The sequence below is a fragment of the Mobula birostris genome, chromosome 10 (assembly GCF_030028105.1).
Source record: "Mobula birostris isolate sMobBir1 chromosome 10, sMobBir1.hap1, whole genome shotgun sequence".
In the NCBI taxonomy this organism is placed as follows: domain Eukaryota; kingdom Metazoa; phylum Chordata; class Chondrichthyes; order Myliobatiformes; family Myliobatidae; genus Mobula; species Mobula birostris.
The window spans coordinates 80,174,281-80,201,029 of record NC_092379.1 but is presented as its reverse complement, the minus strand read 5'-3'; the positions used below and the strand labels follow the sequence as shown (position 1 = coordinate 80,201,029).

The window sequence follows — 26,749 nt, the reverse complement described above, 5'->3', positions numbered from 1 at the left end:
AATTACATGAGAGGAATTACATGAGAATAATTAATTATTGGAAGATTGAGGACTGGGGAATGACAGTGAACCTGAGATTTTGTGGCAGGGAGCTGTCTGTGCGGAAGAATGAGTTCCAAGCCCTGCTCAAAGTGCACTTAAGATTCATGACATTGTCTTTGTTTATATATAGTTTTTCATTCTAATATATTGTATTAGTTTTAGGTGCTCCCATTCTTGTTTATATTGTGTGGTTAAATGTGTTTTTCATTGAATTTGAGGATTACTTTTACTCGTGAAATTCTCAGTATTGTCTTGTAAATTGGTGTGATGTCTGTTATGATAGTGTGCTGCTTTTTATGCTTGACACCGGGCCACAATCAATTCTGATATGTTTCACATACTGGCAATAAAATGATTATGATTTATTTTTCTTTCCTGTAAATGTCTGCAAGAAAATATATCTCATGGTAGTATATGGTAACATATACATACTTTGACAAAAATTTTACTTTGAATTTCAAACAGGAGGGTCTTGAACTGATAGCGTAATATGAAGGTGAATCACCTAATTCTGCTCTTATGTCTTTTGTCTTATGAAGACATTAAATGCTGAGGTGAAAATGTCCATTGGAATGTAGTTCTGGAAAATGTTAACCATACACTCCCTTATAAAGTCATTTTTGATTTCCCTGGCATAAAATCAGTTTGAGAAGCTGAATCAGACCAGCTGTAGTCACGGTTTGCCTCCTGTTTGTGCTGCAGACAGGTGTAAGTGGTGTTTTCTAACTTTGTATTGCTATCCTCTTGGGAATTTAGGCCTGTGCACCAATCATGTAAATAAGCACATCATACAAAGTTGATGTATTGTCATCATCAGAAGCAATGCTTGTCCTTTCTGGGGCTTGCATCATTTAGCCTCGTATCCTTGAAGTTTTCAGACACATTATGTTGTCCAACTAAAGCATGCTTGATTTTGTGCTTCACCTCCATTGATCCGCCTTTGCTGCAAGATCCCATGGTACTTCAAGATAACAAGACTATCAACTGTATGTTTTGAATATTTTAATTGACCAGCATCTGAGGCATCTTAAAAAGAGAAAACTTTACATTTTGAATACTGAATTAAATATCATTCCTTGGACCAGTTTAAATATGAAATGGTGCTTTCTCATATGTTTATCCAATGTGTGTGGCAGTGTATATCTGCTTAAAACAGGGTAGAAGTGGTTTTATAAGTTGTTCTTCTTTGTTCGAATTAAGTTGTGTAGGAAATTTACTGGCTCCATGAAAGTTATTTTAGTTCTGTCCCACATGATTTAGAAAATAGATGATGCAATGAGCAAGAAGTTCCCAACTTATAAATATTTGATTTACTTATGATACCGAGACACCTTTGTTCTTTTGATATTTGTTTTTGTTACATCCAACAAGAACCTTTCATAATTGCTCTCAAAGGATTGTAATTTGGAATCTAATTATTCTTGGGATTCTTTAGGTGATACAGTATATACAAACTTAAGCTTTGTATTCACATTCTATAATACTCCAAAGTTTAAATAATTTCAATTGTTTTAAAACTTTGATTACTGTTTGTATTTGGATTTAAGGGGATGATTAAGATTGGTGAGAGGAAAAAGTGAAAGCATAATTTCATTCTTCAACCTTTTGCATTACATGTAAAATTAGTTTCTACTGTATCAGTTGAAGTTTTAAATATTCATTTGGAATTTAAAGGATCTTCCAGAAAAAATTATTTTAATCACTCCTTTCCTAGATGAAAGCAAGCGCAGATGGAAGTACTTGGCAACCTAGAGAACAACAAAATTAACAGGTTGGAACATGTTAATGAAGTTCCATAGATAATACAGTTTTAAAACTGACTAATTGTTGACCATTAGCAGCAGTAGACTGTATTCTTTTCTTTCTCAGCATATCTTGCAAATCAAACCAGAGGCCCAACACTTATTCAATGGGGATTGTGAAAGGATACACCAGGATCAGTACTATGTCTGTCCTGTAATATGATAATCTTATGAAATTACAAGGGACAATAAATAGTAATCAGTCCTACTATCAACAGATTATATAAATATTCTATGCTTCTGTCACATCCTGGATTTAATGGTGATGCACAATTAGTCAGCTAATTAAAGTAATCCAATCACAAATGAGAAAATCTGCAGATGCTGGAAATCCAAGTTACGCACACAAAATGCTGGAGGAACTCAGCAGGCTAGGCAGCATCTATGGAAAAGATTACATAGATGTTTCAGGCTGTAACCCTTCAGCAATCTTCACTGGCTTTATCAGTGGCTTTTCCCTGTTTGCTGATGAAAATTTAAAAGTTAAATTTAATTTGACTTATGGTGAACAGACTGTACCTGGACACTGTGCAGGCATAGCCTGAAAAGTGACGTGTTGTAGTCACTCTTCAGTTCCAAAGTTTGCTCTGAGCTTTGCTGGTCACCTTGCCTGAGGCAGTTTGCTACCTGAATGGGTTGAGTAGACAGGGGATTGTGAAGAAAAGACTCTTAAATCTGCCCATGGAAAATTCAAGCCAAAAATTACCACTCCATTCAAGGTAAAGTAATTCAGTTATTCTCCAATTAAGATATCTCTGCTGTTCACTGGTGCATTATGGTTGCATTGCATGCCTCAACAGAATGTATTGAAGCAGCTCCACAGCAACTCTTAAAGCTACAAAAAACAAGGGCTGGAACTGCTTCAGAGTACTTTTAACTTCCACTTCAAGACACACCATTTTGGCCTTGTCCTCCCAGTTTTAAACACTCAATTTACGTACAGCCCTTACATACAAGCGAGCATTGGGAGATGAGTGGGATTGATTTACTGGCTGCTGCAGGGCTTGTGAACTGGGTTACGAACAATTAGCAGGAATGAAACCCTGCAGAAAACTAGCGAGGACCTGTAATCTTTTGTCTTGAATTCAGTCAGAATCCACTCACTTCATATCTATCAGCTCCATCTCTGTCTTTGTCACGATAACAACAGCTATGGGGTGGCATGGTGGTGTAGTGATTAGCACAACACTTTACTGTGTAACCGATGTGGGTTCAGTTCCTGTCGCTGCCTGTCTGTTCTTCCCATGACTGCGTGTATTTCCTCCGGGTGCTCCAGTTTCCTTCCGTAGTCCAAAGATGTACCAGTGTGTAGGTTAATTAATCATTGTAAATTGCCCAATGATTAAACTAGGATCAGATCGGGGTATTGCTGGGCATTGTGACTCGAAGAGCCTATTTTGCATTATACCTCAATAAATAAATACATACATACATACAAAGAGATCTTTCTGAAGATAGGCACTAGGTGTTGGTTTTCCCAATGAAGCTTCCATTCCATGAAAGAATTTTATAAAATGTATTTAACAGCAGACACTGGTCACTAATATATTGGTGCTACATAAGCACATTGACCATTGTCAGCTTATTCATACTCAGGCTGCCAGGTACAATTGTGAAGACATTTTTACTGTGTGGAATATAATGTTGTAATTTCTCATTTTTGAAAAAAAATCTTGCATCATTTCAACTACCTTTTTTAATCATTATTAAAACGTTTTCTAAATATATCAGGGATATGGTCATTGTCTGGATGCTCAACATGTAAGTGCCTTTTCAGAGGGACATGCTGTGAGTTTAAATCGGTGTTTGATTGCATAGAATGAATAGACTTGGTTTGTGCTGAGTTCATTGAACTTGGGCAAGTGCTGAAAGGAATACTTAAATGAGCTTTGCTATCCCTTGAACAGAGAGGGAAAAGAATCCTTTTGGTTCTTGTCTACTGACCCCTGCTAGGAACTGCATTAATCAATGCTGTATCAAGGTGATGCTGTCATTTAAGGTATACCTCATTTATTATATCCAAGCTTAGCTAGCTTCTATAGAACTATGTCCCAGCATGAGATGTAACCACATGCAATAGGAAGGGGATGACAGAAAGAAAATTGTGGGTTAAAATGTTGAGGTGAATGCTGTTCCTGCATTGTACTTTTGGATATGTTAACCATCTGATGAGTAATGCTTGATGTTCTGAATTCTGAAATCATGATAAATAGGAGAAAATGTATCATCAGTATAGTTTTTGTACATTAATCACAAAAGTTCTAAAAAGCTAAGTTAATATCAACATTTTCAATATGTTTAAATGATTATGAATATGTATCATGCACTCTACCTTGAATGATGTTGCTCTCCACCTTTAAGTGTATTGTTGCTGTTTATGTCATGTACAGTATGATTTGTCTGCTTGGTGTGTGGTTTATAAATTCTCACCAGTAATTCAGTGTTGTAGATACAAGTGAACTTTGGAGTACGTGATCTTTCTGAGAGCAGTGTAATATTTAGTCACTACTATATTGTCAAAGCTGCTGTCTTTCAAATCAAAGTTAAATCATCTCCACCTTTCAGTTCAGGGTGAAACGTAAGACCCCTGTGCACTACTTGAAGCTTTTCTTGTGCCCTGAAGCAGAATTTCTCAATTGCCACCAAAAATCATCCTTCAGATTGTGTGTGATTAGTTGTGTGTCTGCCTGTGTGACAATAATAATTATTTGAAAAGTAGTCCCCTGGCTGTGAAGTTTTTTTTCATTTTCAGAGCATGTGATGAGGAGCTGTGCAAATGGATTTCTTCTGCATTGTATTGTTCGTGTTGACAAGGGACAAGGAATTCATTACTAAATTGAAATGCTGATTTTTTTTTCAATGCAGATCCCGTATGAATGACTCAAGCAGTCTTCAATGTTGCGTAGTGAAGACTTGTATTTTTACTTACTCCATAATTGGACCAGTTTTCCATTTCATGTCAAAATAGTAAATGTAATAAACTGTTGTTTCAAATGGAAGTTTATTTTTTACTTCCTAAAAACAAATACTTTATAAGTTACTTCAATCCCACAAATTTTTGTTGTCGGTCTCTAAATTAATTCTGTGTTTATACCTTTGCGACAGTTAGCCACAAGAAACAAGAGAGTGATTTTTCATTGTTCTAATGTGAGCTCATTGTTAAATGCCAGAAATGCTTCCACTTTTATACACAGGTGCCTGATACCCATTTTTCTCATTCACAACTTCAAGTCTCTCATTGTTAAAGATTCTGATTTGTCTAACTCATCTGAAATGAGCAATGAAGGAAAGATGTGAGAATCTAATACAGGTGACAAGCTCTGGGTACTTGGTGAGTCCATCACAGACAGGGAATATATATAGCTTTTTCAGGTGATACAGAAAGCTCAAGCAACCTGTGTCTAGTTTTTCACAAAATTTCTACCCAAACTACATCTGTGCAGTTATATATAAGTGACCATCTGGAGGCTCTTCATCAGTCGAGGTCGACTGAGGATGTTGCATCCTGGCTGCCTACAGAATACATAAACCAGTACACACGTCAGGGCAATATGATATTGCGAGCAATCGGTTTCCAATGCAGCTGATGAATCCAAAGGAAAAGGAGAAAGAAACCCATTGCAGTTTGGCACCAGCAGCATCACAGGAGCTGCCAATCAGTATTGAACTAAACAGAGGACTGCCTTAGGGGCTCTGGCTCTGGATTTTTCCTTGGGATTTACTCCTGAAGCCTTCTCCATGAGCAAGAATAGCCACAAAACAGTGGAGGTTTGAGATCAGAGTTTTCCTTCTCTCAGCTGACAAGCCCCGTCTGCCTGGAGTGATTGGTTTTAAGGCGGCAGTTTCCTACCTTTACCCCTTTTCCTGTCAGTAGAAAAGGTTCCACTGGGCTTAATAGCTAAACTACACTAGAAGGCCGGGAACTGGACTTGATTGTGTTTGAGATGCACACCACTGGGAGTGGGAGTGTATCCCCACTATCCCCCTCGCCCTCCCCCCCCCCACCATACAACATCCTTCAGGACCCATAATGCCTTATAAATGATGTCATGTATTTAAATAAACTGCAATAACATGTTGAGGTATTCCCTTAATTATAAGAACCTAGGAGTTGTGAATGAGGTATTTATATGTTCTAACCATTAAAATCAAATTTTTATGATGATATTTCAACTGCTTTTTCAAAATAAATTTGAAAGATACTCTTAAAAAGAACAAAATTTTCCCTGTATTCTGACTATCTCTGCTTCACAACTAAACATACTAGATTGCTTAGGTCACAAACACAAGAAAATCTGCAGTTGCTGAAAATCCAAAGCAACACACAAAAAATGCTGGAGTAACTCAGTAAGCCAGGCAGCATCTATGGAAAAGAACAAACAGTATTTGTTCTATTGTTATGTATGGCACTTCTAGCCATGCCTACTTGCCAGACACTTCAAAATTCATGATGAAAAATCATGCACTTAATGTGTTAACTCTTTTTCTCTCTTAAAAAGTAATTGTGCCTGACTTCATACAAATTTCCAGTATTTTCTGATTTTGAAAGTACTTCATCAACTGTGAAGTGCTTAGGATGTAAGATCATGGAAGGTGCAATATAAATGCAAATGCTTTCTTGCATAAATTGTATTGTCATTCAGTTAGATGTTTTTTTTAGTGAGGGTTGTTGGAATTCAGCACAACAGATGCCCTATTTAATCAACAAAAACATTTAAGTAGTGTTAAAAAGATTTCTTTTCAACAAACTTAGTGTGAATATTAAGAACCCTGTGATATAATTACCATATACAAATTCTAACTTTTGCTTGTACATAGCTTTCCTCCAGGAACATTAAATTGAACATTAATAACTATACTGTTAATCTCAAATATTCATGAAGTTTTACTTCGAAAGTTTGCACAAAGGAAGTTTTGTTTTAAAAATAAGTTCAAGTATGGAGGTGTTAAGTATAAAAACAAAATGCTGGAAAAGCATAGTAAATCAATTGTTAGTGGGTATACAGGTTACCAGTTTAGTATAGTGTTTCATCATAGTTGAACAAAGCCCAAGTGCTCCATTCTGTGGCAAGGCGCCAGTGTGATCATGTGGTTTCTGTCCTGAGGACAATATCATCCTGGAACTTGTATTCTGAATGAAATTAAATTAATCAAAGTATTTCCATAATGGAAAGAGAATTAGCTAGTGTGCAGCACTGACATGGTGGCACGTCTTCATACAGAAAATGGCAGCATTAGCAGGCTTTTCATTTGCTCTGTGGCTTCCCATTACATCTTAAAATGGGGTCTGGGGGAGAAGTTTTCAGAGGGAGGAGCAAAAGTGCACAACAAAAGGAACAAGAAGAATTTTGCACCTTTCTGTTGCTTAATTAGTTGAAATATTTGTAATTAAATGGAACGAATGGGGGTGAATAGGGTGAATAAATGGCCAGTGAATGGGGTGAGAAGTGCTAGCTAGTGTAATTACTAATTACACGATTTTGTAATGAATGTTTTACAAATTCAATTTCAACTTTGTTTCTTATTTTCAGGGCTCTGCCCTTCTTTGCATATATTATTGTTTATCTGGAATGATGAACCACTACCTCACCAGTTTTTTTGAAGCATGCAAATCCATTAAATATGCTTAATGTAAAAAATTATCGGGGTTTTTTTCTGGTTCAGACCTGGATATGTACTTAGTGTGCATCCTAAATAATGGACCTCAGGCTGTGCTAAAATATTTTGTTCACTGAAGATGCCAGTAGTTCGGCGAAGAATGTGTTCTTGGAGGATAGGTTAGGACAGAAATTGGGAGTGGTGAAATTGCAGTGATTAAATATGTTTGAAATTTTCATTGTCACTACAGTATTATGAGCGGAATTATAGCAATGCTCAGGTAGAATGCTTTAGTGATGGTATTTAAGAAACAAATCAAAGGGCCCTGAAGAAAACTAAATTGTAGGATTTCTTGTCACATGAAAAGGCAAACAATGCTGCTGTTTAATCACTCATATGAAAGATGGCACCTTCAGTTATACAGTTTTCCTTTAGAAGTGGGATATGAACATTGATTACACAATCAGTTCTTTGGAGTAAAATTATTGTACTTTCTGCTGTGAATCCTTCTTTCAAGAACATAAGATGAGCAAGGATAAGTGGGCCATATGGCCCAACATGCTTGCTCTGCCATTCAGTAAGATCAAGGTTGTTCTTTTGCCCCAGCGCCACTCTCTTGCATTTACCCTATATCCCTTAACTTCCTTGATATTAAAAAAAATATTGACTGCTTCCTTGAATATAGGCAGTGACAGAGCTTTCAGGTTATCATGGTATTCCTTGTAGTAGGTTCCAAAAAACTGAAGTCCCTAGTGCCAGATGTACACCATATCATCCTGGAGATTCATGTTGCAATAATCCCAATACTGATTTAGACTTCTGGTAAAATGGTCGCAGCACCACTCCAGGTCCAATCAAAGGTGTACTTGTTTGTCCTGTGCGTCTTTTATGATCGAAAGTCATTACCAGATACTAAGAATATCAGGTACTACAGTACGATCCCATCAGTGATAGCGACAGAGCTGGACTATTGCATACCGTTGTGGTGTTGTTGCCTGGATTTGGTGGTCTGTGCTGAGATGGTGCACGGTCCGAAAAAAAAGGTGCGAGTGATTGTCTTGGACAGTTTCATTGTGATCACAAGTCCCTGTCAGACATTGGTAACAGAATATTGTAAGCCTAGTTCACTTTTTCATTGGCGGAGGAGCTGTGCTTCCTTGGTTGTTGTGCGAACAAGGTCCATATGCCTTGGACGAGAAAATCTGCAGATGCTGGAAGTTCAAGCAACACACACAAAATGCTGGTAGAACACAGCAGGACAGGCAGCATCTATAGAAAGAGGTACAGTGGACGTTTCAGGCCAAGACCCTTTGTCAGGAATACAGGCGAGTCCTGACGAAGGGTCTTGGCCTGAAACGTCGACTGTACCTCTTTCTATAGATGCTGCCTGGCCTGCTGTGTTCTACCAGCATTTTGATGTGTGTTGCTCCATATGCCTTGGAGTCACCTATTGGCAGTCACCAGTGAAGGAGATACCAGAGCTGGCTGTGTGCCGCTGCATTTTGTACTGGGTTGGGTGCTGGCCCTTCCCCTCACTTCTGCTCTTCATTGTTCGTTTGGTGGAAGAACAAGCTGTACCAGGACAACTTAGGGACTTGGGCTATGTATTTTTTTTCTCTTTGCGACTGTATGTTTTCTGAAATTGTAATCATATGTGCTATTTGTACTATGTGCTGTTGATGATGTTTTGCACTTTGGCCCCAGAGGAACACTTTTTTTTGGCGATATTCATGTATGGTTGAATAATAATTAAACTTGAAACTTAAACTTGACACTTACTGGTAAAATAAAGAATTGAACTAATTGGCCAAATTCTCAGACCATCAATCCGCATCATAAACTCATAACCTTTCATAGTACACTCTCCCCCACCTCCAGGCTGCCTTCTTAATCTCTAATGTTTTCCCCACCAAACCAGCACTATCCCCAACTTTACAGCCCCTCCCTCCCCATTCTCCTCTTTGATTCTCGAGCTACCTGCAATGCCTCAACTAGAAAACACTAGCCTGATCTCCTTCCACACTGTGATTCCCAATTGTTAACACAATCTCTGCTGTTTCTACCCTTAACATGTGTCTCTGGTCCCTTCCTTCCCTCCCACAAACAATAGTCCCTCCGATCACCACTATCTTGATAGTGGTGCCCCTTCTATGCTTTTTCGCCCCTCCCTAGACAATTTTGGAAAGCTGCCAGTAAGTATTGAATCAAAGGCTGGACCACCTTTTTGTCAGCCATCATAGCTGCGAGCCAGATAGTTTTCCCTTGCAGAATCCTCTTAGTTCAACCAGAACCTTTCAAGTTGCAACAAAACTAGACAGCTCATTAAGCAGTACTACTCAGAGCATTTTGAAATAGTTTGGGCATTCATTTACTTTTAATAAACTACAATAATATAACCGTATATAGTACTGTGTATTATATGGATATACTGTATATACAGATGAGGGAAGTGCAAGACAGATATATCCCAAATAAGAAATTTTCAAAAGAAAGAACACTACTGGGGCTGACAAGTGAAGTCAGAGCGGAAGTAAAAGCCAATGAGGGCATACAAGAAAGCCAAAGCAAGTGGGAAGACAGAGGATTGGGATGGTTTTAAAAACTTGCAAAAGGAAACTTAAGAAGATCATTAGGAACGAAAAGATGAATTATGAAAGGAAGCTGGCAACTAATATCAAAGAAGATACTAAAAGCTTTTTTAAGTATATAAAGGGTAAAAGAGAGTTGAGAGTAGACATAGGACCAATATAAAAATACGCCGGAGATATTGTAATGAGAGATGCAGAGATGGCAGAAGAACTGAATGCGTATTTTGCATCAGTCTTCACAGTGGAAGACATCTGCAGTTTACCGGACATTCAAGAGTGTCAGGGAAGTGAAGTATGTGCAATGAAAATTATGACTGAGAAGGTGCTCAGCAAACTTAATGGTCTGAGGGTGGATAAATTTCCTGGACTGGATGGAATACACTCTTGGGTTCTGAAGGAAGTAGTTGGAGAGATTGCGATTACGGAGGTATTAACAATGATCTTTCAAGAATCGATAGATTCTGGCATTTTACCGGATGACTGGAGAATTGCAAATGTTACTCTGCTATTTATGAAGGGTGGGAGGCAGCAGAAAGGAAACTGTAGACCGGTTAGCCTGACATCAGTGGTTGGGAAGTTGTTGGGATCAATTGTTAAGGGATGAGATTACTGAGTACCTGGAGGCACATGACAAGGTAGGCCAAAGCCAGCATGGTTTCCTGAAAGGAAAATCATGCTTGACAAACCTACTACAATTTTTTTGAGGAATATATAACCAGGGTAGACCAAGGGGATGTAGTAGATGTGGTTTTCAAGTAGTACTTGGATTTTCAGAAGGCCTTTGACAAGGTGCCGCACATGCGACTGCTCAGCAAGATAAGAGCCCATGGAATTACAGGGAAGTACTAGCGTGGGTGGAGCATTGACTGAATGACAGAAAACAGAGTGGGAATACAGGGATGCTATTCTGGCTGGCTGCTGGTTACCAGTGGAGTTCCACAGGAATCAGTGTTGGGATCGCTGCTTTTTAACGATGTATGTCAAATATTTGGACTATGGGGTTAATGGATTTATGCTTAAATTTGCTGATGATACAAAGATAAGGTGGTGGAGTGGGTAGTGTTGAGGAAGCAGCCTGCAGAGAAACTTAGATAGTTTAGGGGAATGGTCAAGAAGTGGCAAATGAAATACAATGCTGGAAAGTGTATGGTCATACACTTTGGTGGAAGAAATAAATGGGCAGACTATTATTTAGATGGGGAGAGAATTCAAAATGCAGAGATGCAAAGGAACTTGGGAGTCCTTGTGCAGGATACCCTCAAGATTAACCTCCAGGTTGAGTCGGTGGTGAAGAAAGCTAATGCAATTTTGGCATTAATTTCTAGAGTTATAGAATACAAGAGCAAGGATGTGGTGTTGAGGCTCTATAAAGTACTTGTGAGACCACACTTTTGGAGTATCGTGTGAAGTTTTGAGCTCAGTTTAGAAAGGATATACTGACATTGGAGAGGCTTCAGAAAAGATTCACAGGAATGATTCCAGGAATGAAAGGGTTACCGTATGTGGAATGTCTGGCAGCTCTTGGGCTGTATTCCCTGGAGTTCAGGAGATTGAGGAAGGATCGTATAGAAACATCCTGAATGTTAAAAGGCCTAAACAGATTAGATTTGGCAAAGTTATTTCCTATGGTAGGGGAGTCTAGGACAAAAGGGTACGGCTTCAGGATTGAAGGATGTCTATTTAGAACAGAGATGCGGAGAAATTACTTTAGTCGCAGGGTGGTAAATGTATGGATTTTGTTGCCACGAGAGGCTGTGGAGAGCAAGTCGTTTGGTGTATTTAAGGCAAAGATAGATAGATTCTTGATTAGCCAGGGCATCAAAGGGTATGGGGAGAAGGCAGGGGAGTGGAGATGACTGGAAGTATTGGATCAGCGTATGATTTAATGGTGGAGCAGAATCGATGGGCTAAATGACATACTTCTGTTCCTATTTCTTAAGATATACAGTGCCAATAAAAAGTATTCACCACCAAGAAGTTTTAATGTTTTATTGTTTTACAACATTGAATCACTGGATTTAATTTGACTTTTTTTTACACGGATCAACAGAAATAGACACTTGCATGTCAAAGTGAAAACATCTCTATGAAGTGATCTAAATTATTTACAAATACAAAACACAAAATAATTGATTGCTTAAGTACTCACCCCCTTTAATATGACACAACAAATTATCACTGGTGCAGCCAATTGGTTTTACAAGTCATGTACTGTAATTAGTTAAATGGAGATCATCTGTGTACAGTCAGGTTTTCAGTTGATTGCAGTAAAAATATACCTGTATCTGGAAGGTCCAACTGTTGGTGAGTCAGTATCCTGCAAAAATTACACCATGAAGACAAAAGAACGCTCCCAGCACCTCTGCAATAAGATTATTGAAAAGCACAAGGGGAGAGATGGATACAAGGAAATTTCCAAGTTGCTGACTATCCCTTGGAATACAGTTAAGTCAAACATCAAGAAATGGAAAGAATGTGGCACAGCTGTAAATCTGCCTAGAGCAGGCCTTCCTAATTTTTAGGTAGCTCCTGTATTTAATAAAGTGATCATTGAGTGTATGTTTGTGGTCTTCTGCTGCTGTAGCCCAGCCACTTCATGGTTCAACGTATTGTACATTCAAAGATACTCTCCTGCACACCACTGTCGTAAAACTTGGTTATTTGGGTTACTGTCGCTTTCCCGTCAGCTTGAACCAGTCTGGCCATTCTACTTGGACCCCTCTCATTAACAAAGCGATTTTGCCCACAGAATGGCCACTCAGTGGATTTTTTGCATCATTCTCTGTAAATTCTAGAGACTATTCTGCATGAAAGTCTCGGGTAATCTGCAGTTTCTGAGATACTCAAACAATGTAGCACCAACAATCATTCCATGGTCAAAGTCACTTAGATCACATTTCTTCCCCATTCTAATGTTTGCTATGAACATCAACTGAACTTCTTGACCATGTCTGCAAGCTTTTATGCATTGAGTTGCTGCCACATGATTGGCTGATTAGATATTTACATTAATGAAGACCTGTACAGGTGCACCCAATTAAAGTGCTATGATGAAAAAATTATTTTGAATTTATCAACATTTTGAGAGATTGGTCAATGGGTTTCACCCTGTGATAATTCTGTTGTTTAGTGCTACTAAGACTGGGGACAAGAGAAGATGGACTGTCTTGTTTTATGCATTGATCTTAACTTCAGATAACATGTTGCCATTTAGCATTGAAACAGAAGATGAGCTAATGTTGGTATAAGAAGTGCTTCAGGATCTTGTCCACCTTGCATCCTGTTTGAAATGTTCATTGCTGACATCCTGAATTCCTTGCAGTATTTTGGAGATTTAGTTAAGTTTTGGTTCATCATAGACTAAGTGTTTCTCAAAGGTACCTGACTGCATGACAAATCTCCAGACTCCAGCTTAGGAAGAGGAAGACCTAGCAGCACATCGTTGATCACATAGTGAGGCTAAGAGCCTCTGTCCCAACTAACTCTTGTTGAGGTAGAACTATCAAGCCATTTACAGAATGTGAAATTAAGGAATATAACACCACTTATATTAATTGTTCGATATTGATTTAACTATTGGAACAATCTGCATGATTATGATTAGCAGATAATATCTATTTTAGCAGGACTGGAAATCAATTATAAATATCAATATTGCTGAGTAAATTATGCCAATTTGTGGAAGCAATTTATCCTTTAGACAACTCAATATCTTTGGAACTTCACAGATCTTGCTTGCTGACATATTTCTTGTAATTTATAGATCATTTAGATTTTGCCCTGAAACTTAGTGTCTGAAGGTCCTCTCACTTTTGAAAGTCATATTCTGTCATTTGAAACTGGCATGTAATATAAAGTGATAGAAATGAGACAGGAGCTGTAAGATTGCAGTAATGTTTGGAACGATGTTCTAAAGTATTCAGTCAAAATTATAAAATCATGGAAAAGAGCCCTTTATCCAAGGAGTCCACACTGACTATCAAACTCCCATTTGCAGCAAACCTACACTGATTTCATTTTAAAACACAAACACGAGGAAATCTGCAGATGCTGGAATTTCAAGCAACACACATCATTAATCCTGATGAAGGGTCTCAGCCCGAAACGCCGACTGTACCTCTTCCTATAGATGCTGCCTGGCCTGCTGCGTTCACCAGCAATTTTTACATGTGTTGCCTGATTCCATTTTACTCTCTCCAACTTTTTTCATTAACTCTCTCAAGGTTTTAGCACCCCATTCAGACTAGTAATAGTACACAGTGGTCAACTAATCTATCCCCCAACATGTCTTTACTTTGTGAGAGGAAACTGGTGCAACCAAAGGAAATCCATGTAATTGGAGGAAATGTATACAGAAGCCACACAGACAGTCAGGATTAAATTTGTGTTGCTAGAGCTGCAAGCTTGCCCCTCCACTGATTGTGCTAGGGCACTGCCCTTTTTTGAGAATTAAATTGAATTTGTAGCTGAACAATCTTTGTAACATTCAGTTGCATGGAAATTATTGATATTTTCTGCATGATTTGCAACCCACTGATTATGTGATACACAATGGAATATTTAAGAATTTACTTAACACTTGGGGGCAAGTTAATCAATGTCACTTTCCTGGTGTCAATTAAAGGACGCAAAGATGTCTGACCAAACACTTTGGATAGTTGCCAGTAAATTGTGCATACTCTAAATAAAAATTATTCAAGCCACATAACTGGTTCATAAAGCAAAGTGGACACGCCGGTTACTTCCACAAAAGGGTACTGCTGATGATCATGTCTATTAGAATTTAATGAACAGATAAAGTAAAATACAGCAAAGCATTGTTGGCACAAAAGCTTGGCCCATCAATGCATTGTCTCCTACAACTAATTTCCAAATGGTTTACTTTATTTGGTTTATGATGTCCATTGAACCAATGGACTCTGGTGTACAGTAAGATGCCACGATAATGCTCATTCTCCAGAGTGCAAAAACATTTAAAACTGGATTCCACTTTTGCAAATAAGTTTATATTTCATCTCTTTTCAGAGATTCCAAAGTATATGGTAATCTTCAATTTCTGAAAATTATGATTTTCCCTATCCATTTTCACAACTGTGAATTTTGATTATGTTCTTTGATACTACCTTGAGTTATTGTAACATTTTCTCAAGCATGTTAAATTTACTTTTGTTTGAATAAAGTTAAACTTTAAATGTGAATGATATAGAAAAAAATATACAAAAATGAGCAAAAATATAATTGCAGTCGCATATTTTATAAAGTTGATGGTTTCTGTTTTAATGAATGAGAAGATAAAAATCAATTTGTTTTGATAGAAAATCATATTGTTATCATCTCAAAGAAATACTTGAGGAAAGTTGACCGTTTTTTCTCCCAAGGAATTGTCAGTGGAATGATTCCTGAGGAGACCCTTTTATTTTAGTATGGCCAGTTATTTCCATGCGGTTATTAATTCCTTAATCAGATTTCACGGTTTTGCCAAGCACGCGAGGGAACAGTATGAAAAACTTTCCAACATGCATGGAAATATGATGAAGTTGTACAAAGGACTGGGAGAATATTTTGTCTTTGATTCCAAAGCTGTCAGCATAGAAGAATTCTTCACTGATCTGAAAAACTTCAGGTTCATGTTCCTGGTGAGTACAACAGGCCATGAGTATTTTTTGTAGCAGTTTAACAATCATGTGCAATACAGTATGAAATGGTATTTATTTATTTATCTTTATTGTTTTGTGAATAGTTAAAATAGAATTGGCACGGACGTATTAGAAAGAGAAAAATTGTCGTTTGTTTCTGCAATGATTCAAAATCCACTTTAAAATTTGTACTCATTTTAGTACATAAATGAATTATCGTGCATGTACTGTGGTGTTTATCTGATACCATATAAACATATTTTTAATTATCTCAGTTTTCATTTACAAACAGGGCAAATATTATCATTGAGGTTTTTAAAAAGCTGTCCTCAGATTACCCATCATTTGGTTTTGATTCAGCAGTAAAAATCAGCATTATCCTTTGTTTAACCTATTTAACCTATTCAATTTTAAATATTTTAGTTATGTTTGTACAGTCTTAGCAATATTTAAACGTAATAGAACTACACAAAATAAGATTTGAAATTTCCTATAAACATGGTATTGGATAAATAATGGTTCCATGTTCACTTCTAACATTCCACTTTGGTATGGTAAAGGATTATTCAGTACAGCTGTTGTAATAAAGCACTTAATGAGCTGGACTGAAAACAATACTAACAATGATGTCCTCAAAAAGTTCTAAATAATTAAATTGCACTATGTTATAATTAAAAGGGAAGAATCAATAATCTGTACGATTAAATAGCAAAGATCCATGTTTTCACTTGTTGACATTTTAAGTTTTCTCATAGCAGGAGAAGAGAACATAAAATAGAAGAGGGATAGATGTGGTCCCCAAAACCTGTTCCAATATTCAAAATAATGGTAACTGAACAAACCTTAGCCTCAACTCTACTTTTCTATCTGATCCCCTAACCTTTGATTAGCCTTTGTCCAGTAGAGGTCTCTTGTGTAGAGAATTCCAAAGATTCACAAGAGAGAAGAAATTCCTCCTTCTCTCTATCTTAAATGGAATAGGTAAAGGGCTGAAAAAGAAGGACTCTGGTAAGAGGGGGCAGTGGGGCTGTGGACCATGGAAGAAAGGGATGGAGGAGGAGTACCAGAGGGAGTTGATGGACAGCTAAGGAGAAGAGAAGGGTTCCAGAATGGAGAATGGGAAAAGAGAGGGAAGAAACAACCAGAAATTTGAGAAATTCATGTCAATGCCATCAGGTTGGAGACTTCCCAGACAGAATGTGAGAATATGACCTGGAGTACTGTGTGCAGTTTTGGTCTCCAAATTTGAGGAAGGACATTCTTGCTATTGAGGGAATGCAGCGTAGGTTCACAAGGTTAATTCCCGGGATGGCGGGACTGTCATATGTCGAAAGATTGGAGCGACTGGGCTTGTATACTCTGGAACTTAGAAGGCTGAGAGGGGATCTTATTGAAACATATAAGATTATTAAGAGATTGGACATGCTGGAGGCAGGAAGCATGTTCCCACTGATGGGTAAGTCCAGAACCAGAGGCCACAGTTTAAGAATTAGGGGTAGGCCATTTAGAACGGAGTTGAGGAAGAACTTTTTCACCCAGAGAGTAGTGGATATATGGAATGCTCTGCCCCAGAAGGCTGTGGAGGCCAAGTCTCTGGATGCTTTCGAAAAAGAGATGGATACAGCTCTTAAAGATAGTGGAATCACAGATTATGGGGATAAGGCAGGAACTGGATACTGATGGTGGATGATCAGCCATGATCACAGTGAATGGTGGTGCTGGCTCGACGGACTGAATGGCCTACTCCTGCACCTATTGTCTGTTGTTTGCTAACCCAACCCAAGTGCGGCCTCATTGTAGCAGTAGAGGAGGCCATGGACCAACATGTCAGAATAGAAATTGGATGTCAAATTGAAATTGGTGGCCATAGGGAAATCCCACTTCTTGTGATTGATGGAGTGAAGGTGCTCGGCAAAGGAATCCCCCCAATCTATGTCAGGTCTCCCTGATGGACAGCAGGTTGCACCAGGTACAGTACCGTGATAAGCTACAGGTAAAGTGTTGCCTCAACTGGACGGACTGTTTGGAGCCCTGAATGGTGGTGAGGGAGGAGCTGTAGATGCAGGTGTATCATTTGTCTTGCTTGCAAAGGCAAGTGTCAGCAGGTAGATCAATGCAGGGTGGATGAGTGAACAAAGGAGTCACATAGAGAGCAATCCCTGTGAGATGGGAGGGAAAGATGTGCTTAGTGGTAGGATCCTGGTGTAGATGGCTGAATTTACGGAGAATGATGTGCTGAATACAAAAGCTCATGAGGTGGTAGGTAAGAACAAGGAGAATCTTGTCCCTTTTAGGGTGGCGGGAGGATAGGGTGTGGGTAGATGTACGAGAAATGGAGGAGATACTGGTGTGTAGGAGTTCAGCTTTCACCTGGTTTCACATATCACCTACTAGCTTATACACCTTTTCCTCTCCCATCTTATTCTGGCTTCTGCCCCCTTACTTTCCAGTCCTGACAAAGTATATAAGCCCTAAACGTCAATGTTTATCTCCATCCTTAGATGATGCCTGACTTGCTGAGTTCCTCCAACACTTCGTGTGTTCTTACATCTGCAGAATCTCATGTTGAGTAAAAAACTTAGTTTTTTCAAAGAATTGTACATGCAGATCCCTGCTTCTCCTTACACATACTCGTTCTGGAAACATTTTTCCTAGACTAATTGTATAACAGTATACTAAAGCACGCGAGGTGCTGTAGTGACAAATGATGTTCCATTGCACAACAAAAAAGCATATTAGTATCTCAGAATTTTCCCTTGTGAAATGTTCTGCCTCGTGGCAAATGTGGAGTAATCCAAAACAATCTTCATTTGGAGCTCCATTTTAATTAAAGCTGAGCCAAATTTGCCCATAGTTTACAGAATATTTCAACTCAAAAACTTGCTAACAAATCAACCTGATTTCTGAATGGTTGCATTGTAGTTGTGTTCTATTTAGTTTGCATTCTTATTTTGGCATTGTTCACCTCTGATCAGTTGGAGTTATTTTGAGTATGTTTGTTATTTTTATTCATAATATTTTAAAGGATAAAATTACTTTCTCCAGAAGTTCATGAGTAATGAGGAGAGAACCTTTTCAAAATTATGAAAATCTATTAAGCAAAAATTGTTATGACATCCAAGTTCTTTTTTAGTATTCTTGTGTCACTGTTATCTTTTGGTCATTGGAATGCATTTAAAATAGGCTTTGGCTTTGTTGATTGTGTTTATATTTAATTGGGTTTAAGTCACTATACAGTAATAGTTAATGTCTTTTCAGTTACTCCTGTCAAAGTATAGGCTGCCAAGCTCAGTTGTTGTCAAAAGTTGCCTCTGGCATTTCTTTTCTGCAGGAACTTAAATGGACTGCTCTGAAGGTGTGTATTCTTGAAAAATCATTTGTGATTGACAGCATGAGACCAATGAGATCAAACACTTTTTCAGTTTTCCAAATGCTTTGATTTTTATTCCACAGAAGTTTGGCTTGCTTATGACATTGATTATTTTTCGTAAAAAGTTACAAGTTCTTGTCATTCAACCAAATGGGTTCTGAGTACAATGCAATTCAAATGCAAGTCCCTTCAGGACAAAAATATCTTCATTATAATATGCTTTCTTAGCATCAGTAAAACATTTTTATGAAGAAAAAGAGTCACTGAAAACAGCAAAGATTTTAAACAGCATTCAGAATTTGCTTCTGACCCTGAAGAAATTTGCATTTGAAAAATATTTGCCAGGAGGTTTTTGTTCCGATGACAGTCATCTAACAAAGTATATTAAAGAACCATGATAACACCATGCTGATGTAGCATTTTCAGCCTGGTCTGCTGTTAAGAGAATGAGTTACAGGTTATGAGTAACGGTGAAACAGGTTATCTTTGATACTTCAAAACTCAGAAAAATGTCAAAGCCAGCTCCATTACATTTAAGGGAAAGTATAGTATTAAGTAAAACTAACTTCTAGATATTAGTTAACGAATAGTAGAGATTTCTATAACAGTAGAGCACAAGTATAAGGTCAGAGGTAGATGATTTCGAAGGAATCTGAAGGACAATTTTTTCACAATGCTTGGAATCTGGAACATGTGATCTGTGGAGGTGCTGAAGACATTTCAGTACTGTAGTATCTCAACAAGCACTTGAATTGCCAAGACAGAAGGCTACAGATCTTACACTGGTAAATGGGACTAGTATAGACAAGTGCAATGCTCAGCATGGATATTGGGTCGAAATGCTTGTTTGTGTGCCGTTAGACTCCACAATTCTTTTTGTCACACGTTGTGCAAATGTAAGGTGTGGGATAGAGCGAGTGTCTGGTAAATGCAAACCTTCATGTGATAAATTACATTGCAAATCAACATATTAAATATTGTCTATAGGTGATTTATATCTTCCTGATCATCAAAATGTTATCCTCTTTCACAAGCATCGATACAGTCCCTTCGAACCAATTTGTCCATCTCAACCAAGGAGTCTTCCTGAGCTAGATCCATTCACATTAGTTTGGCCCATATCCTGCTGAATCTTTCCTATTCATTAACCTAGTAATACACAAAATGCTGGAGGAACTCAGCAGGCACAGCAGCATTTGTAGAAAAGAGTAAACAGTCGATGTTTTGGGCTGAGGCCCTTCTTCAGGACTGAAAAGGAGAGATGAGAAGTCAGGGTAAGAAAGTGGGAGACAGGAGGAATAAGTACAATGTGGTAGGTGATAGGTGAAATTGGTAGAAGGGAAGGGTGAAGTAAAAAGCTGGGGTGGAAGTTGATTGGTGAAAGAGATAAAGGGCTGGAGAAGGAGAAGTCTGATGGGAGAGAGCAGAAGTCCATGGAAGAAAGGGAAGGGGGAGGAGTGCCAGGAGGAGGTGATGGGCAGGTAAGGAGATGAGGTGAGAGAAGGAAATGGTGGTGGGGGGGAGCAATTACCGGAAGTTTGATAAATCGATGATCTCTTGTTTGCTGTTCATGAACCTGTCCAGATGCTTTTTAAGCATTGTAATTGTTCTTGCCTCTACCACTTCCTCTGACAGTTCACATATTAGTATCAGATGCTCTCAACTAATTAGCAACAACAAGCAAACAGGTAAAATTATAAAGTAAATAATTAATACAAACTTCTGGCAAATTTGTGAATATTTTGTAAGTGTATATACTGTAGATACTTCATTGTCCACTTTTGGGATTGTGAGTAGTTTCAAAATTAGGCCATAAAAATTGTACACTGCAGTTAATCTTTGCAGCATAGTGTACTACCGTAGCCATTTTAAAAAGGTCTTAAAAATAACTTGTTGCAAAAGAGAAATCTAGTAATTATATTACATTTTGTTTAGAGTACATCATAATCAGTACAAATTAATTTAATTGAGGCATTAATTTCACTACCAGATTCAGTAATCCAGTTAATTAGGAAAGAAACTGAAAACAGAAAAGGTTGGAAGTTAATTAACCTTTGTGGAGCCAGAAACTAAGTTAATATTACAGGGCATTCCAGAATATTTATTTTATCATTTTCTTTGTGGACATTTCTTTCTTGGCTGGAAATAATCATTTTGATTTGGATTTCTTGTTTCGAGGATCTGCTGTATTTTGCTATCCATGATGCCGAGAATTTTCACCTTTCTGCTCAAACATCCAGAAAGGGATTTTTTATCTAACATGGATTAATGCTTTGATCATAAAGTAACTTCCTCAGCTTTCTTTCCCCTTAAATGATTTCTATGGCTTCAATGTTCATGGTTCTAAAATTAATTATGTTAATTTCCTTTGCTGAGCAACATTTCAAATACCTATCTATTTCATTAATATGGAAGTAAAATGTAATTAAAATGACTGTTCTACCACCTCTCGCATGGTGCTTTCAAATCATTTGGTACACTTACCCACAACGTTTTATGGAGGGCAGTGTAATTTGTTTATAACAGAAAAAATATATTCCAAGTATATAAAAACTGAGATTCAGTTTCAACTTGCCTGATTTCTTTCTTTCCATTTATTTGTTTGTTTATTTATAGAAACATAGAAAACATACAGCACAATACAGGCCCTTCGGCCCATAAAGCTGCACTGGACACATCTCTACCTTAGAACTACCTAGGCTTTACCCATAGCCCTCTATTTTTCTAAGCTCCATGTAGCCATCCAGGAGTCACTTAAAAGACCCTATCGTTTCCACCTCACCACCACCGCCAGCCACCTATTCCATGCACTCACCACTCTCCGTATAAAAAAACACCCCTGACATCTCCCCTGTACCTACTTCCAAACACCCTAAAACTATGCCCTCTCGTGCTAGCCATTTCAGCCCTGGGAAAAAGCCTTTGACTATCACACGATCAATGCCTCTCATTATCTTGTACACCTCTATCAGGTCACCTCTCGTCCTCTGTCACTCCAAGAAGAAAAGGCCGAGTTCACTCAACCAATTCTCATAAGGGATGCTCCCCAATCCAGGCAATATCCTTGTAAATCTCCTCTGCACCCTTTCTATGGTTTCCACGTCCTTCCTGTAGTGAGGCGACCAGAATTGAGCACAGTACTCCAAGTGTGATCTGACCAGGGTCCTATATAGCTGCAACATTACCTCTTGGCTCTTAAGCTCAATCCCACGATTGATGAAGGCCAATGCACCGTATACCTTCTTAACCACAGTCAACCTGCGTAGCAGCTTTGAGCGTCCTATGGGCTCGGACCCCAAGATCCCTCTGATCCTCCACACTGCCAAGAGTCTTACCATTAATACTATATTCTGCCATCATATTTGACTTATCAAAATGAACCACCTTACACTTATCTGGGTTGAATTCCATTTGCCACTTCTCAGCCCAGTTTTGCATCCTATCAATGTCCTGTTGTAACCTTTGACAACCCTCCACACTATCTACAGCACCCCCAACCTTTGTGTGATCAGCAAATTTACTGACCCATCCCTCTACTTCCTCACTCAGATCATTTATAAAAATCACAAAGAGTCGGGGTCCCAGAACAGATCCCTGAGTCACACCACTGGTCACCGGCCTCCATACAGAATATAACCCGTCTACAACTACTCTTTGCCTTCTGTGGGCAAGCCAGTTCTGGATCCACAAAGCAATGTCCCCTTGAATCCCACGCCTCCTTACTTTCTCAATAAGCCTTGCATGGGGTACCTTATCAAATGCCTTGCTAAAATCCATGTACACTACATCTACGGCTCTTCCTTCAACAATGTGCTTAGTCATATCCTCAAAAATTCAATCAGACTCATAAGGTACGACCTGCCTTTGACAAAGCCATGCTGACTATTCCTAATCATATTATGTCTCTGCAAATGTTCATAAATCCTGCCTCTCAGGATCTTCTCCTTCAGCTTACCAACCACTGAAGTAAGACTCACTGGCCTATAATTTCCTGGGCTATCCCTATTTCCTTTCTAGTATAAGGAAACAACATCCAAAACCCTTCAGTCTTCAGGAACCTCTCCCATCCTTGATGATGTAAAGATTATTGCCAGAGGCTCAGCAATCTCCTCCCTTGCTTCCCACATAAGCCTGGGGTACTTCCCGTCCAATCCCGGTGACTTATCTAACTTGATGCTTTCCAAAAGCTCCAGCACATCCTCTTTCTTAATAGCTACATTCTCAAGCTTTTCAGTCCACTGCAAGTCAGCCCTACAATCACCAAGATCCTTTTCCATAGTGAATACTGAAGTAAAGTATTCATTAAGTACCTCCGCTATTTCCTCTGGTTCCATACACACTTTTCCATTGTCACACTTGATTGGTCCTATTCTCTCGTGTCTTTTACTCTTGCTCTTCACATACTTGTAGAATGCCTTGGGGTTTTCCTTAATCCTGTCTGCCAAGGCCTTCTCATGGCCCCTTCTGGCTCTCCTAATTTCATTCTTAAGCTCCTTCCTGCTAGCCTTATAATCTTCTGGATTCATATCATTACCTAGGTTTTTGAACCTTTTGTAAGCTGTTCTTTTCTTCTTGACTAGATTTACGACAGCCTTTGTGCACCACGGATCTTGTACCCTACCATCCTTTCCATGTCTCATTGGAACGTACCTACTCAGAACCCCACGCAAATATCCCCTGAACATTTGCCACATTTCTTCGGTACATATCCCTGAAAACATCTGTTTCCAATTTATGCTTCCAAGTTCCTGCCTGATAGCCTTATAGTTCCCCTTACTTCAATTAAACATTTCCCTAACTTGTCTGTTCCTATTCCTCTTCAATGCTATGGTAAAGGAGATATTTATTTAGTTTGGCTCAGCTGGTAAGACTTAGGTTGAGGCATAGCTAAGCATACTCATTTCTCATTTCATAGAAACTTTCACACTTTTCTAATGGTGTTTGGTATTGTGGCTTTCTGAAGATTTACATAAATGTTGCTGTGTAGGCTTAATTGTTTAATGCTTTTTTATAGTGACTTTGGGATGATACCAATATTACTATTTGGACAATGTATACCCTGCTCATGTTCCATAGTCTTTTAACTCAGCTTATTCTTGGTGTTTTTCACTTATTAACTTCTGTAACTTCTGTGCATGGTGTGTGTTTGGAATGGCTATATCTATTAAGTAAGCTGTTATTGCTTGTTTATCCTGTAATATTACATCTGTTCAGTTATTATGGATTGTCCTATCTGAAATAATGAATCGGCTGTAATATAATTTGTCCGACTCTAGGCTCTAAAACTGGGTCAGGTTTGAACTTATAGGAAAGTATGATGTCTTTTATGAGTTCATATTTTAGAGCAAGGTTTTGGTGAATGATGTTTGACACTGGATCATGCATGCATAAGTAATAAGATTGAGTTAAACTGCTGCTGGATCTTGTAATGGGTTGGATTGTTTCTGGATTCTCTTGCCATTTTCTGCATTTATCATCTTAAATTGTTAGTTTTTTATTATGTATTTTTGATCATTTTTGTGTTAACCACCTGGTCCTATACTGTCATGAGGAACTGCTCTGATTCTGGGAAGAGGTCTTCAACTTGAAGCCAGGCATTCAACGCTTCCTTGTATATATCTAGTATGCTCAGATTGTAGAGATGTCTTTCATTGAGGGTCATGCTCTTCCGTTGGTTATTATAATTATTATTACAGGAAAAATAAATTGAAATATGCTGTTACTATCTGCTGTGTTAATTTTAGTATTTCTTTCTTTTGGCTACAAGTTAAATTCCATTAGCATCACCACCTACTGCTGATCCAGTTTCCATGTACAGAAGCAAGCTAGTATAATTTGGCAAGATAGCTGTTACAGTTCTGATACCTAAAGAAACTTAACGTGTTCCCAATGTACTTACTGTCCATTACACTGCTGGAGTTTAGGGCAACAATTAAAGTCCTCCATCTCTGGCTGTCCTTGGCCAATTTTGGTCTTGGTCTTGGCGGTGTTCAGGACTTCCTTCATCATGCCAGTAGCATCCTCTGACTTTTCACTACTGTCAGATGTAAGTCCTGAGTGGAGACTCAGCAATACTGTTGCACACAGATATAGAAAGATTTCTTCATTGCTGTTTCCTTAACATTTTTGTTTGATTAGTCAGGGTTGTTAGCCCTGAACTTAACCCCCAAACCAGAAGGACCAGTGGGTCACTCTTAGTCTGGCCTCTACTCTTTGACCTGCTTGGCATGGGGGATCCTACAAGGAGCTAAAGCATAAAACCCTGACTCTAGCCAGTATAGCTCAACGGGTCATTGAATCACCTAAGCCTCCAAACCATAAAAAGATCCTCTTGGAGAATGTGTTCCCAAGTCAGTTCCAAAAATTTGATTGGACTGATGGGATCCTAGTTTGAAACAGCAGCCTGGGTGGCCAATCAGAGTTATTACTGACTTTTGTATAGGATAATATTTGCAAGTGTATAATTCCTTTTGACTATTTTCTCCCTGTTGCAAGGAGAACTTGAAGTAAAATGTGCTACACAAAGAGACTGGCATTTTATGGATCTTGTGCAGTGCTTTTACAGAGACACATCCAAGGGACCTCTGGAACAGTGTAAATAAACTACTGCAGTTTTGTTCCATTTGCAATAATGCATGTGTGTTTCTATATGGAAAATAGGAAGAGAATAGAAATAATTCCATTGATTATTTAATTGTTTTTCATATGTCATGAAAACCTAATTTGTGCACATGAAATAATAGAGCCCTCCTTGAACTGACAGAAAGCATATACCTCGAGCGTCAAGTTTCAGATTTGTAGAACAAAGTAATCTCCACAGTCTTAAATATTACACAAAATCTCTGAGTTAATTTATATAATTATATTTTTAAAAAAAGGTTTTTCTGGTTGTCAACATTGCTAATGATTATATGCACATTTAATCATCGATGTAAGCTTGTCACTTGTTTTGCACTCTTCCATCTGTAGTTTTGTTACATAACTTCTGTCATTTATCATCCTATCAGCCCTGTCTTCCTCAAGCTCTTAACCAACGCTTTTAAATCAAAATTCTGTATTTCAGATCCTTTAATGATTTAATCCCTCCTCATCTCTTCAGTTACAGAATCTTTCACGATCTCTGCTTTCTTCAGATAAAGCTGCTATGCACCACTCTCTTTGGCCGAACCTTTTATTGTTCTGCCTTCAGTTGCCTGAGCCCAAAATATTCTCTAGGACGGTGGTTCCCAAAGTGGACAATATCACCCCCTGGGGGCAGTGGGAATTTCTAAAGGGGCAATAAAGATAAAGGAGGGTGGTGGGGGGGGGCAGTTGGTCGCAAGGGAGGAAGTTGAGGGAATTCAGTCTTAATTTAAGAAATGAATTACTTATTATAAGCGTTTGATCCCCAGTGCCTCATAATTGATTGCAGGGATAACATAATCACCTCACTTCCCACTAACCCAGTGTTCTGTTAAACTTTGCTCTTAAAGTGTTATGGTTGTTGAAAAGCAATGTGACACCTCTGTATTTGGCATATCACGAGAAATCGGGACTGAAAAAATCATGTCATTTCCAGGCCTAGCCTATGCAATATTGCTGTTCACTGCTGTAGTACAGTGTTAGTGAGTATAATTCCCATACTCTAATCATGCAGCGACAGAATTTCTGTGAATTAGGGCATGGCGTTCAACAGGTAAAGTTCAAAATCTGCCCTTTTGAATGGTCTTGACC

At 38.4% G+C, this 26,749-nt stretch overlaps 1 protein-coding gene across 5 annotated transcripts in view; it reads left to right on the top strand.

The window, feature by feature from the left end:
• Positions 1-26,749, top strand: part of diaph2 (diaphanous-related formin 2) — a 631,396-nt gene that overhangs the window by 457,757 nt on the left and 146,890 nt on the right. For all 5 annotated transcript variants that reach the window (XM_072270521.1, XM_072270519.1, XM_072270520.1 and 2 more), the window contains one exon: positions 15,502-15,666. In XM_072270521.1, the coding sequence (XP_072126622.1) occupies positions 15,502-15,666 (165 nt within the window). The remainder of the gene's footprint in view (positions 1-15,501; positions 15,667-26,749) is intronic.